Genomic DNA, 12,381 nt, shown 5'->3' on the forward strand with positions numbered 1-12,381 from the left:
TGCATGCTTTCATGTGTGCACATGTGTGTATGTGCACTGTGTCCATGTGTTTGGAGGCCTGAGGCTGACACTGATTATCTTCCTTGACTGCTCTCTCTGTTACAGATCAAGGCAGAGTGTCTCACTAAAGTGGAGCCTGCTGTTTCGCCAATCAACTATCCAGCTCACTCCAGGGGTTCACTGCGTCTGCCTCTGGGCGCTGATGTGATGCCGAGTGTGGTCACAGAGGTCTGTGATGCCAGCGTCTACTTTCACCCAAGCTCTGGGCATCCGAACCCAAGTCCTCACGCTTGCGCACAAGCCCATCTACGCCTCTTCCCAGTAGCCGGGTCTCACTGGCTAGCCCTGGCTGGCCTGGAACTTGGTACTGTAGATCAGGGTCCTCCAATTCTGAGGATTCCTGGAGGCAGAATCACCATTTTTTTGACTGAGGTAGAGGTAGGAGCCAATGGCTGGCTGCTTTGCTTTTCTGGTCTTCAAGTTGAACCCCAATATCTATCTCTGGGTTCTTACTACTCATGCTACCTAGAGGTGCACACCACCACACCCAACTCCCTTTACAATTGTTTTTATTCAGTAGTTGATGGAGGTGGGTCTTGTATCTTATCTGTTGCTTTCATTGGTTAATAATAAAGAAACTGCCTCGGCCCTCATAGGACAGAAAATTAGGTAGGCGGAGTAGACAGAAGAGAATGCTGGGAAAAAGAAGCTTAGTAGAGGAGTCGCCATGATTCTCCCGCTCCAGACAGACGCAGGTTAAGATCCTCCCTGGTAAGCCAGCTCGTGGGCTACACAGAATATTAGAAATGGGTTAGAACAATATGTAAGAGCTAACCAATAAGAAACTGAAACTAGCCGGGCCAGGCAGTGTTTAAAAGAATACAGTTTCCGTGTAATTATTTCTGGGCATAAGCTAGCCATGCGGGCGGCTGGGTGCCGGGGACGCAGCCCCGCCGCTCCTATTTCAACAAGTAGTATTTAAGTTTGTAGCCAGGGTGGCAACATGTGGCTTTAATCCCAGCACTCAGGAGGCAGAGGCAGGTGGATCTCTGTGAGTTCAAGGCCAGCCTGAGCCTGGTCTATAGATTGAGTTCCAGGACAGCCAAGGCTACAAAGAGAAGCTCTGCCCGGAGAAAACAACAAGAATAACCCCACCTGTGTTTGCTGTGGTGTTCCATATCCATAGCCCAGCCACCGGGGGTAAGGGAGCGTGGTAAGTTGAGCTCAGGAGTTCAAGTCCAGCCCAGCAATACAGGAAGACCCTGAACCTATAGTGCGCGTGTGCGCACGCACACACACACACTCACGACAGCACACACACAGACATACACTCCTACCTGGGTTGTGGAGTTAAAACAACACTGAGTACCCCTGGTCCGAAGTCAGCAAGTGAGTAAGTAGGTCAGGTTATGGACCCAGATGTTCTGTGGTCCTGGATCCAGCTGGTTTCAGTCATGTCCCTAACTGGCTCTACCCAGGTCAACTCTATGTTCAATGGAAGCCTCAACTCTGCCAACAGAAAGGACCCTGGAAAAAGCCTCATAGACACAGTCCGGCCTGTTCCCTCTGCTTGCTGCAGGCCCAGGACGCCCTCTAGTGGCTACTTCTGTCTCTGCAGCTGGGTTAGTGCCAGCCAGGTGGAAAGCGGAGGCAGGCAGATCTCTGAGTTCAAGGCCAGCCGGGTCTAAAGAGCGAGTTCCAGGACAGGCAGGACTACACAGAGAAACCCTGTCTCAAAAACAAACAAACAAAAAAGAACATCACAACAACAAAACCCCCAAAATACCGTGGGTAAGAAGACTCAGCTTGAAAGCCGGTCGTTGTGGCGCACGCCTTTACTACCAGCACTCAGGAGGCAGAAGCAGGCAGATCTCTGAGTTCAAGGCCAGCCGGGTCTAAAGAGCGAGTTCCAGGACAGGCAGGACTACACAGAGAAACCCTGTCTCAAAAACAAACAAACAAAAAAGAACATCACAACAACAAAACCCCCAAAATACCGTGGGTAAGAAGACTCAGCTTGAAAGCCGGTCGTTGTGGCGCACGCCTTTACTACCAGCACTTGGGAGGCAGAGGCGGTCAGATCTCTGAGTTTGAGGCCAGCCTGGGCTACATAGTGAGTACAGGACAGCCAAGGCTATATAGAGAAACCCTGTCTTGAAAAAATAAAAAGCTTTACCTTGGATAAGCATGTTTGAGCATGCCTGGGCACACACGGTTACTCCAGGTATTGAGGAGGCAGGGAAGAGTGAGCGATGATAATGAAGAAGAAAGCCACAAGAAAGAACTCAAGGCCAGCAGCAATGTCACCGTGAGGGTCAGGAAGATGGCTCGCCAAGTGAGAGCATTTGCAAAGCAAGCCTGACAATTTGATTGAATTTGATTCCCCAGAACGTAGGTAAAAGGGCCAGATGTGGCACACATCTGTAACCCTGGCATTCCCATAGCAGCATGGGAGGGGAAGACAGGAGACTTACTGGAAGCTAGCTGGCCTAGGGTACATGGTACATTTAAGGAGGGCTGCATGTGTCCTCAGACTGTGTGGGTACAGGGAGGTTAATAACTTACTCAGGGTCACGACTAGCTGCAGGCCAAGGAATGCATGCAGGTTAATAGCACCCAGGCTACACAAGTATCCAGTCACACCAGGTAGCATATATGTTTGAGGACAAAACACAAGTCCCACAGGAAAACCCATGTCCAACAAGCTGTGGGGAAAGCCCCCAGTCAAGTCTTCCCTGTCCTAGCTACCTGCCTTCTAAGCCTGGAACCCACACAGAGCTGACTGTATCTGGAGGGGCTCTGAGAATGTCAAAGGGCTAATGTGTCCAGGGTGCACATAGACATGTCAGGACACAAGTCAGAACCACCAGCAACTGGAAGAAGGTGTTGGAGGGTAGGTGAGATGACCCAATGGGAAAAGGTGCTTGGCAAGCCTGACTACCTAGGTTCAAATCCCGAGGACCCACATGGTGGAAGGCAAGTTCTACTTTAACCACATGGGTGCTGCAGCATTGTGCCCCACCCCTAAAAGTACCGCATGTTGAATGAGGAGCGGCAGGGCTGCGTCCCTGGCACCCAGCCGCCTGCATGGCTAGCTTATGCCTGAAATAATTACACGGAAACTGTATTCTTTCAAACACTGCCTGGCCCATTATCTGTAGCCTCTTATTGGCTAGCTCTTACATATTGTTCTAACCCATTTCTGATATTCCATGTAGCCCACGAGCTGGCTTACCAGGGAGGATCTTAACCTGCGTCTGTCTGGAGCGGGAGAATCATGGCGACTCCTGACTAAGCTTCTTTCTCCCAGAATCCTGTTCTGTTTTCTCCGCCCACCTAAGGGTTAGCCTATCAAGGGGCCTAGGCAGTTTCTTTATTAATAAGAAATCACTCCCACATCAACCGCAGAATACACAATTTTAAAAAGAAGGAGTCAGAAAATGGAGGGGCCCTGGGGTCCAGCCAGGAGGATGGGAGGAAGTAGCTTTTGAGTTGGGTGCAGAAGGGAACTAGGCCAGAGGTCCAATCAGGACATCCAGAGGGAGGGAGGACCCTCCGACAGTAGAGCACACGTGAACCCAAGATAAAGGGGCTGATGGCCAGAACTCTGCTTTTCAAAAGCTAAAGCAGCTGACAGCGCCCAAGAGCTCTGAGTGACACCAGACACAGCTGTCCAGAGGGGTGGCTTCTGAGACAGAGGCTCCTACTGAGGAACACAAACCCAAATCTACAAAAGCGTGTCATTTAGCCCCATGAGACCAGAAAACACCGAGCGGGCCAGGCACAGCGGAGCACGTCTCTAACCCTGCTCTGGAGGCGGTGGCTAGAGATCAGAGTCCACACAAGCCAGCGCCAGAGGACACGCCTCAAAACTCCCTAACACGGCTGACGCTGTACAGCAGTGGGCAGAGCACTCGCCTAGCACGCAGGAAGCCCTGGGTTCCACCCTCACCACCTCACACTAGCCGTGGTGATGTGCACCTGGAGGTGGAGGCAGAAAGATCGGAAGTTCAAAGTCACCCTCGGCTGTATAGTAAGTTCAAGACCAGCCTGGACTACCTAGTCTTTAAAAATACCCAAACAAGGCTAAGGATCCAGTTCAGTAAGTAGATTTTCACGGAGGGTGTCTAAGCTTAGTCTCCAGACTTCATAAGCCAGGTGTGGTGATCCATACCCTCAGCAGTTGGGAGGTAGAGGCAGGAGAGTTAGAAGCACAAGACCATCCTTGCCTACATAATGAATTTGGGTCTAGCCTGGGCTTCATGAGACTCTCTTTAAAACCATAACAAAAACCCAAACCAGGGGCTGGAGAGATGACTCAGTGGTTAAGAGCATTGCCTGTCCTTCCAAAGGCCCTGAGTTCAATTCCCGGCAGCCACATGGTGGCTCACAACCATCTGTAATGAGGTCTGGTGCCCTCTTCTGGCCTGCAGACATACACTCAGACAGAATATTGTATACATAATAATAATAATAAAAACCCAAAGAAACAGTAAAATTGTTAGTATTATCAAAGAGGTTGAGAAATAACTGTTGGGTGGCCTAGTTCCAATTCTGAATGAATTTACATTTGCTCAAAATCTCAACCTAGTGAGTCTCTGGTTTTGTGTTTCCAGGGTCTCAAGTCCTGTCCTCCTGACCACATTTTAATGGCTGCCCTGCTGTGCCCTGGAACCGACAGCAATAGCAACCATGCCCTCTGCTGTGCACTCAGATGCTGAAGGCCAGAGGGACAAGGACGATCGGCAGCCACTGACCTGATTGACCATCTGGTGCTGCTGGACGGTCCTCTTCTCTTTAAACTCTTCAGACTCAATTTTAATCTCGTACATCGCCCCGCAGCCTCCTGAGCAGACAAAGTCAAAGGCATCTCGGTTACAACAGCAGGCAGTCCCAAGGAAGGACAGTCCTGACAGCATTCGGCTAACAGGTGCCGGTAAGAGCAGTTTCCATCTGACATTCACTCTGGCCTCTCTGCTACCCACACTGTTGAGTGTGGGCAGGAAAGAGGAGGCCCAAGGCCTGGGAAGCATTGGGAGGTAGAAATTCTCTCTTAGTAAGCCATGGGAGATAGTGGGAGGGTCAATTTCAGTATTCCACCTTCCACAGACCTGTTAAAAATATCCCAAGGTTTCATCTGATTGTGTGGTCCCTCCAGTGGGGCTGGCAGTGACTATCAACTTGACAGAATCTGGTATCACTTAGGGGCAAACCTCTGCGCATGTCTATGAGGAAGTTTCTAGATTGGGATTGCTCACCCCTAAAATGGATACCTGGACGAAAGGAAAAGAGAGCTGAGCGCCAGCATCCCCTCCCTCCCTCCTTCCCACTTCGTCCCTCTCCGTCTCTCTCCCCTTCCCTCCTTCCCGACTGGACATGATGTAACCAACCGCTTCGAGCGCAGTCATCTATGCTTTCTTACACCAATGAACGCCCTCAGGGCCCTCTCCTAACATATAATAAAATAAACTTCTTTGTGTTTTGTTTTGTAAGTCAGGGTCTCAAATGGTCTGACCTCAACCCCTCCACATAATCAAGGATGGCCTTGAACTCCACCTCCTGAATGCTGGGATTATGAGCCAGCACAGCACACTTGCTCAATTTTACGTTTCTGGGAATCAAAGCTGGCCTGTGTACATGCTAGGCAAGCGCTTTACCAACTGAGCTGCATCCCCAGCCCAAGAAAAGCTGTTTCTGAATGGTCTCCCTGCCCATGCAAGCAAGCTTTTAGGGAAGTCGGAGAGCCCTCCTTGCAGTGGCCATGCTGGGCCATGTCTTATCTAGCTGCCTGCACCCGTGTCCCTCTCTGGGCGTGTCTGGATAAGGCCCCCATCTTTCCTCTGCTTCTAGTGCAGAAGCTACGCCTCCAGCCTGGTCCTGACAGACAGCCAGACATGTAGAGGTGGCCTGAGGAGAACAGGACCAGCCTGGGCTTGGAGAGTCTGCCCTGGGTCCTGATTCTGCCTCTGGTTCTCCTGTTTCCTTTTGATGCTTTGGGCTTGACTCTTGGATAAAGTATAAAGTAGGGTAACTGACAAAACCTACCTTGGGCCTGTTCTAGCTCTCCATTGGACGGTGTCAGAACTGGAGTGGGCGGATTACAAATCCATCTCAAAAGTGAGAGACTATCCTGAGCTCTTGGTGCCTCTAGAGGGGCAGGCTTGGTGGTCAGCAAGAGAGACCTCATCTGAGCAGGGCTAGCCTGGTAACCCAGAGTTTTCTCAGCCAGGTCTTTGCCTTTTTGGCTTCCCTCTGATGTTTCTAAGTCCCCGTCTCCATCTGGCCCAAAGCAACACAAACGGAGAAGTCACTATGGCAGGTTCCCTCCTCCCAGCCTTTGGATTCAGCCTCTCTCCAGCTAAAAACTCAACCCCCCACCCCCCAGCAAAGCCCCATGGCAACGGTGGGAGAAAGCCTCACCTGAGATGTCCGTGACTTTGATAGCTGTAGCTCGAGGAAACTTCTCCTTGAGAACCTGGGTCACCTTGAGCTCCCCCTCAGTCTGGGAGGCAAACATCCGATGTACACAGTGCAGGAGAGGAAGCTGTCACACACAAAGAGGGGGGCTGTGGGACCGTGAGGTGGTACAGCCATGGCCCCTACTGGGTGGGGCAGGGAGCGCTGGCTTGTAGGTGGCATCCAGTCACCCCTCAGTCTCACCACAAGGTCTAGAGCAGGTGCTATTCTAGACCCCCAGGGCTGTACCCTGGGTCTCTGTGGTGTGTTTATGTGTACACAGTTGCCCGTGTGTGCATGTGCACTGGGGGGGTCAGAGGACAAACACAGCTGTCATTCTCAGCCACATCACCTTGTATTTGGAGACAGTCTCTTGCTGGCCTGGAGCTCATCAAGTAGGCTAGGCTGGCAGGCAAGCCCCAGGGAGCCCCCTGTCTCACCTCCCAGCAGTGGGATCACACGTGTGTGCCCTCACACCTGGCTTGTGTTTTCACATTTTTACTTTGAGTTGTGTGTGTGTGTGTCTAAGAGTTTGTGCACATGAATGTGGCGCTTCAGAGGCTAGATGAGAGTACCAGATCCCTGGACCTGGAGTTATAGGCAGCTGTGAGTTGATTGACATGTTGACATGGAGGCTGGAAACAGTTGGAGTCCTCGGGAAAAGCAGGGAGCCCTCTTACCACCTCACATGGGTCCTGAGGACTGAACTCGGACCATCCTCAAGAGCACGTTACCAGCTGAGCCTTCCGCCCAGCTCGCTATCAGCTAGTCTCACAAGGCCGAGATAGAGTCTGCCTCTCCACAGCAGCATCCCAGAGCTGACCCCAAGACAGGCCCTGAAGCAGTGAGTGAGCAAATGAGAGGCTTGGCCGGAAGACGTAGGCCAAGAAGCCTAAGAGATGGCCGGAATTCAGGCCAATGAAAGCCTGGAGTTCGATGGTCTGTGTGCTGCACGAAGGAACAAAACCAAGGCTGTAAGCCTGGGTGCAACTGCTCCTGAGACAGAAGCAGCCACGGTGGCCTAACCGGATGGCAGGCAGCATGTAAGGTCACTAAGACGCAGAGTGGCTCAGAGGAGCCCAGCATCTTAGCACAGCCATCCGTCCACAGACTGACAGAATCCCTGATGACCTGCCCTAGATGACAGTCCTGGGAGCAACACAACTCCTCAGCATGGGAGGCAGATTCGAGACCATCAGGCACGGGAGGAGAATGATGGAGGAGGTAAAGCTAAAGATGAGTCTGAAAGGGGAAAAAGACTAGGCACCGTGGCTTAGGACGTTATTCCAGGAGTCAGGAACAATGTCACAAGTTCTAGGCTAACCAGGGCTATAATGCAAGACCCTGTCTCTAAAACCAAGAGAGGGTGGGAGGATTAGGAGAGCTGCTGTAGGCTGGGCTCCCACTCCGGGCTGCAGGCTAAGGAGGGTGAAGGTCAGAGGCCTGCTCTGTGTGCGATTGCAGGGCGCAGACTCATCCTAGTGCTCAGCACCAACGCCTGGACTCGGGACCGCAACACCGAGTGGTTTTCCGCTACAGAAGGAGGCATTTCTTTCCCAGGTTCGCTCTACTGTGACGGTTTATGGGACTGTCCCCGATCCACTTGAGCCTGGGTGCCCCCCCCCCCCCCCCCCCCCCCCCCCCCCCCCCCCCCCCCCCCCCCCGCCCAGCACACCCAGTGCGAATCAGAGAAGTCAGGAGAGAATGAATGAGAGCAGGGAAGGGCCCTGGTCCTGCCCCACGTCCCCAACCAGACAACAGCCACCCGAGCTCCCCCGCAGCTCTGCCCGAGCCCCACCGGCTCACCCCATGGCTCCCGCGGAGCAGCGGCGCAGCGGACGCCGGGCCCCATGCCGCCATGCCCGGCGACGCAGCCCGCAGCCCGAGGTCACTGTGCAGGCGGAAAGACTCCCCAGCACTCGGTCTGGAACCGCAGCCCTGGGCGAGCCCGCCCCCTGCCGCCCGGAGGCCGCGCCCGCCCCGTGGTCGGCACCCGGAACCGCCGTACCTGCAGGCCTGGGCGGACCCTCCATCCCAGACCAGCTTCCCCAGCAGGGCTCCCTGCTCGCCTCCAGACGCCCACCTCGGCTGTCGGGTGCACAGGACAGGCCTGCCTCCTGACAGCCCAGTCAGTGCTCTGGGGAACTGGCTTCTTTCCAGAAAGGAGTTCTGTGAAATTCTCAAGCAACAGGGGTCTTCTCAGGTTTGTGTTTTAGAAAGAGTGCTCTGGTTCCGGGAGGAATCGTAGAGAACAGACTGCTGAAGAGGCCAGATGAACGATGAACCAAACCAGGTGGAAGGAGTGGGGATGAGGTGTGGTATGGGTGTTAGATGAGGAGAGAAAGATGGAAATTTGTTTTGGAGTCCCCCAAATTCCAGGGATACAGCCCTGGGATTACAGGATGGAACCTGTTTTGTGTTCAATGCCAGCCAGGGCTTTAAGTAGTGAGTTCCGGGCGAGTTTGGGCTATAGAGACCCTGTCTCAAAACCAAATGGGATGGGAGTGTGGTGGCTCTCACCTTTAATCCCAGCTCTGGAGAGACTGGGGCAGGAAGGCCATCCTGGGCTAAGTAGTGAGACCTTGGCTCAAGGCAAAAACCCATCAGAATAGGTAGGCTTAGAAGCACACACCATGAGGGATAAATAACCACCCACAAAGCAGAGAATGAAAGCTGACGCTCCCCCAAGCCCCATCTCTCGGGAGGTGATTGTCTGCAGCCTCAGTCTGGTGTGGCCTGCAGGACTTTGTCACTGCGCTTTGTCTGTGCAGTCAGTTCTTCCCGTGCGGATTGGACCTGGATTTGCTCTTTCAGGTGATCAACTAAAAGCAGGCTCATTTATAGGCGGGGTGTGGTGGTGCACCTTTAACTCAATGCTCGGGAGCCAGAGGCAGTTAGATCTGTTAGTTCAAGGCCTGCCTGGCCTACATAGCAAGTTCTAGGGCAGTCAGACAATAGAGAAACCCTGTCTCAAAACAAAACAAAAAATGTTCATTCCAATGTTGAGTGACTCCTGTGTTCTAGCCCTCATCTTCGCATTACTTGATACACATATTTTTCTGCTTGATTCCTTAAAACTTATGTTAAAACTTACACTTATGTTAGTGTAATTAGGGATAATTTATTAACTTTCAAGTTTCTTTTGTGCCAAGAACACAATTAAAACTAAAATGTTTTAGCTGTATAGTGGCCCCTTTGCTAGTCAAACCACATGTTCAGATGCGCAGGGACTGGCTAACTAGATGGTGAACCAGACCATTGAGATATGCTCCCTGGATTGGGCTGGAATTAAATTACAGTTTTCCAATGTATTGCTAAGCTTATAGAAAGCCTGGCACCACCAGCAACCAGCTTTGCAACCAAAGAGGCAGAGATGCTCTGGCAATGGAGCAGATACAGAAGTGGTTCTGAGGAGGTAGACAGGGGACTCTCTGAGCTGCTGGAAGCCAGCCCTGCTGGAAATGAGTACTGAATTCAGTGTGGACAAATTTGCCACTTGAAGCTAAGTGCCCTAGGTTAAGGTCAGACTTACCTCCATCATTTACATTGGCACCTTTGCTTGTCAATCCTGTTCCACAGATCACCCACATAACTGTGACTGAGAACTGTTGGGGCTCCACTGTGCACCCCTTACCTTCAGCTTCCAAGAGGATGTCTAAGCTGCTTGAGAGAACAATGTCTCAAATCCTTCAGCCTCCCCATCACACAAAGGAAATCACCTTGCACGACTTCACCCTTACCTACTCATCCAGCTGGAATCTAAACTGCAGGACACGACACCCAAATTGCCCTGCACAGGTCGGCCAGGCTTTTGGTCACACAATTTGTTGTTTTTGTTTTGAGACTCTCCTGCAACTTGAACCTTCTTAAAATTTTTATATTTTGTCTGGATGTTTTGCTTGCATGTATGTCTGCACAACATGTGCATACAGTGTCCAAGGCCAGAAGAAAGTGTCAGATCCCCTGGAACTAGAGTTACAGATGGGTGGGGACTGCCATGTGGGTGCTGGGAATCAAGCTCTGGTCCTCTTCAGGAACAGCCAGTGCTCTTAACCACTGAGCCATCTCTCTAGCCTCTTCATTTCCTTAAACCACCTTTGGGGCCCAGGAAATAGCCGAGCCTTTCTGCTCTGAACTTGAGGTTCATTCACCTTTGTTTACTTGGGGTCTAATCACTCTGTGTTTTGTTTACTGTTGAGACAGGGTCTCCTATGGCCCAAGCTGGCCTCGAATTTATGTCGCTCAAGATGAGCTTGGATTTCTGACCCTCTTTCTACAAGCCTGCACCACCTCATCACCACGGGGCCTCCTCAGTTAGGGTCTCTTGGGATGCATCTTCTGTTTTTTTTTTTTTTATAGTTTTTTTATTCCAAGCTTCAAAACTCAGAAAAAGAGAATTGATACATGAGTATCAATAGTCAAGGGCATTTCTTTGAAGTCAGTATTTAGAGGCAAATTTAGAAAAACAGGTGTATATATTAATTTGTTTATACTTTAATAAGGTAGACAACATCATAAAACTCAAGTTTCATGTTACACAAACTATTACAAGACTTGTTTTTCGTTTGGTTGATATATCTATCAATTAGCAGATCTTCTGTTTTTACTTCACTGAGATGATTTTTATTAACAGTCGTTTTATAGAGGAGCCTCCTAGCACTCCAAGAGTCAGTTCTTAAAAAATTCAATCCTACAGCCAGCGGTGGGGGCACATGCCTTTAATTCCAGCAGCTGGGCGGCAGAGACAGGTGAATCTGAGTTTGAGGCCAGCCTAGATTATAGAGCAAGTTCCAGAAGACCCAGAACTACAGAGAACCCTTTCAGGGGGAGGAGGGATTCAAGTAGCTGTACACCAGCTTCTTAACCTTACCTGAACATTGTAGAAAGACTGAAAAATCTCCTGCCTCCCAAGACTGCTAAACTTTCCTTCTGAGTAAAGCCCTACAATGTCCTCCCAGTCCCTTCAAAGTCAAAACACAGTGGTACGACCTAGGATCTGTCAACCAAGGGGCATGCTTCTAACTGGAAAATCTTGATACTGGACAATGTTAAGGATGCATGGCTTGTTTCTGGCTATGCGGCTTCAAAGCCTAACTCTGGCCTTCCTGACTCTTGTCTGGGTTATTTCTACTCTTCTGAAGCTTCAAAGAGCTTCCAAAGACTCAGCTGTTTGATTCCCTGACACACATTTTGATGATCACTTCAAGTTTTTTTAAGGTTATATGTAATTTTAAGATGATCATTAAATTTATTTAATTATGGGGGGCATGCACATGCCACAGCATACATGTGAAGATAAAAGAACAGATTTCTGGAGTTGGTTCTTTCCACTATGAGGGTTCCAGAGATGAAACTCAGGTTGCAGGCTTGGCAGCAAACACCTTGACCTACTGGGCCATCCCAATGGCCTTTGTGATCATTTTCAGGCCTACTGAAACAAACAAAAACTCACCAAAAATGAGGTAGGCACATAGCACTTAAGAAGCCACAGAGCAAGACTTCAAGTCTGAAGCTAATCAGGGCTGCAAAATAAAGCCATGCCAGTAAATGTATAATGCTGACTTAACAGTTTGCCTGTGTCTTATATAAGATTAAGTGTGATCACTTAGGAAGTTTCCAACTCTACTCAAAAAGTCCAAAACCAGTTTTCAGACCAACCCAAAATGCACCTGTAGTTTTTCTAAAACTGAATGTAACGGCTATTCTTGTCTACTTGACTACATATGAAATTAACTAAAACCAAACCAACCAAGAACACATGTGAAGGACTTGTCAAGTCATTTGAAGTGAGAAGATCCACTTTTAATCCAGACCGTCTGAGGTGGGGCACAGCTTCTGTCGGCAGCCTATACAAAGGGCATGGAAGCAGGATTGCTTTCTTGCTCTTGAAGGTAAGTCCATTCCTTCACTGGCATTAGAGCCTCC

At 50.4% G+C, this 12,381-nt stretch overlaps 1 protein-coding gene across 1 annotated transcript; it reads right to left on the reverse strand.

The window, feature by feature from the left end:
• Positions 1 to 4,631: 4,631 nt before the first annotated feature.
• Bola3 (bolA family member 3) lies at positions 4,632 to 8,384 on the reverse strand. Its single transcript, XM_050164952.1, has 3 exons — positions 8,263 to 8,384; positions 6,421 to 6,544; positions 4,632 to 4,846 (listed from the first exon to the last, which is right to left on the reverse strand). The coding sequence occupies exons 1-3, from the start codon at positions 8,314 to 8,316 to the stop codon at positions 4,647 to 4,649; spliced, it is 378 nt and encodes a 125-aa protein (XP_050020909.1). The 5' UTR covers positions 8,317 to 8,384; the 3' UTR covers positions 4,632 to 4,646.
• Between the last annotated feature and the right edge of the window lie 3,997 nt (positions 8,385 to 12,381).

This window comes from Alexandromys fortis, unplaced genomic scaffold, assembly GCF_014885135.2.
Source record: "Alexandromys fortis isolate MF-2015 unplaced genomic scaffold, M_Fortis_MF-2015_v1.1 scaffold_138, whole genome shotgun sequence".
Lineage (NCBI taxonomy): Eukaryota > Metazoa > Chordata > Mammalia > Rodentia > Cricetidae > Alexandromys > Alexandromys fortis.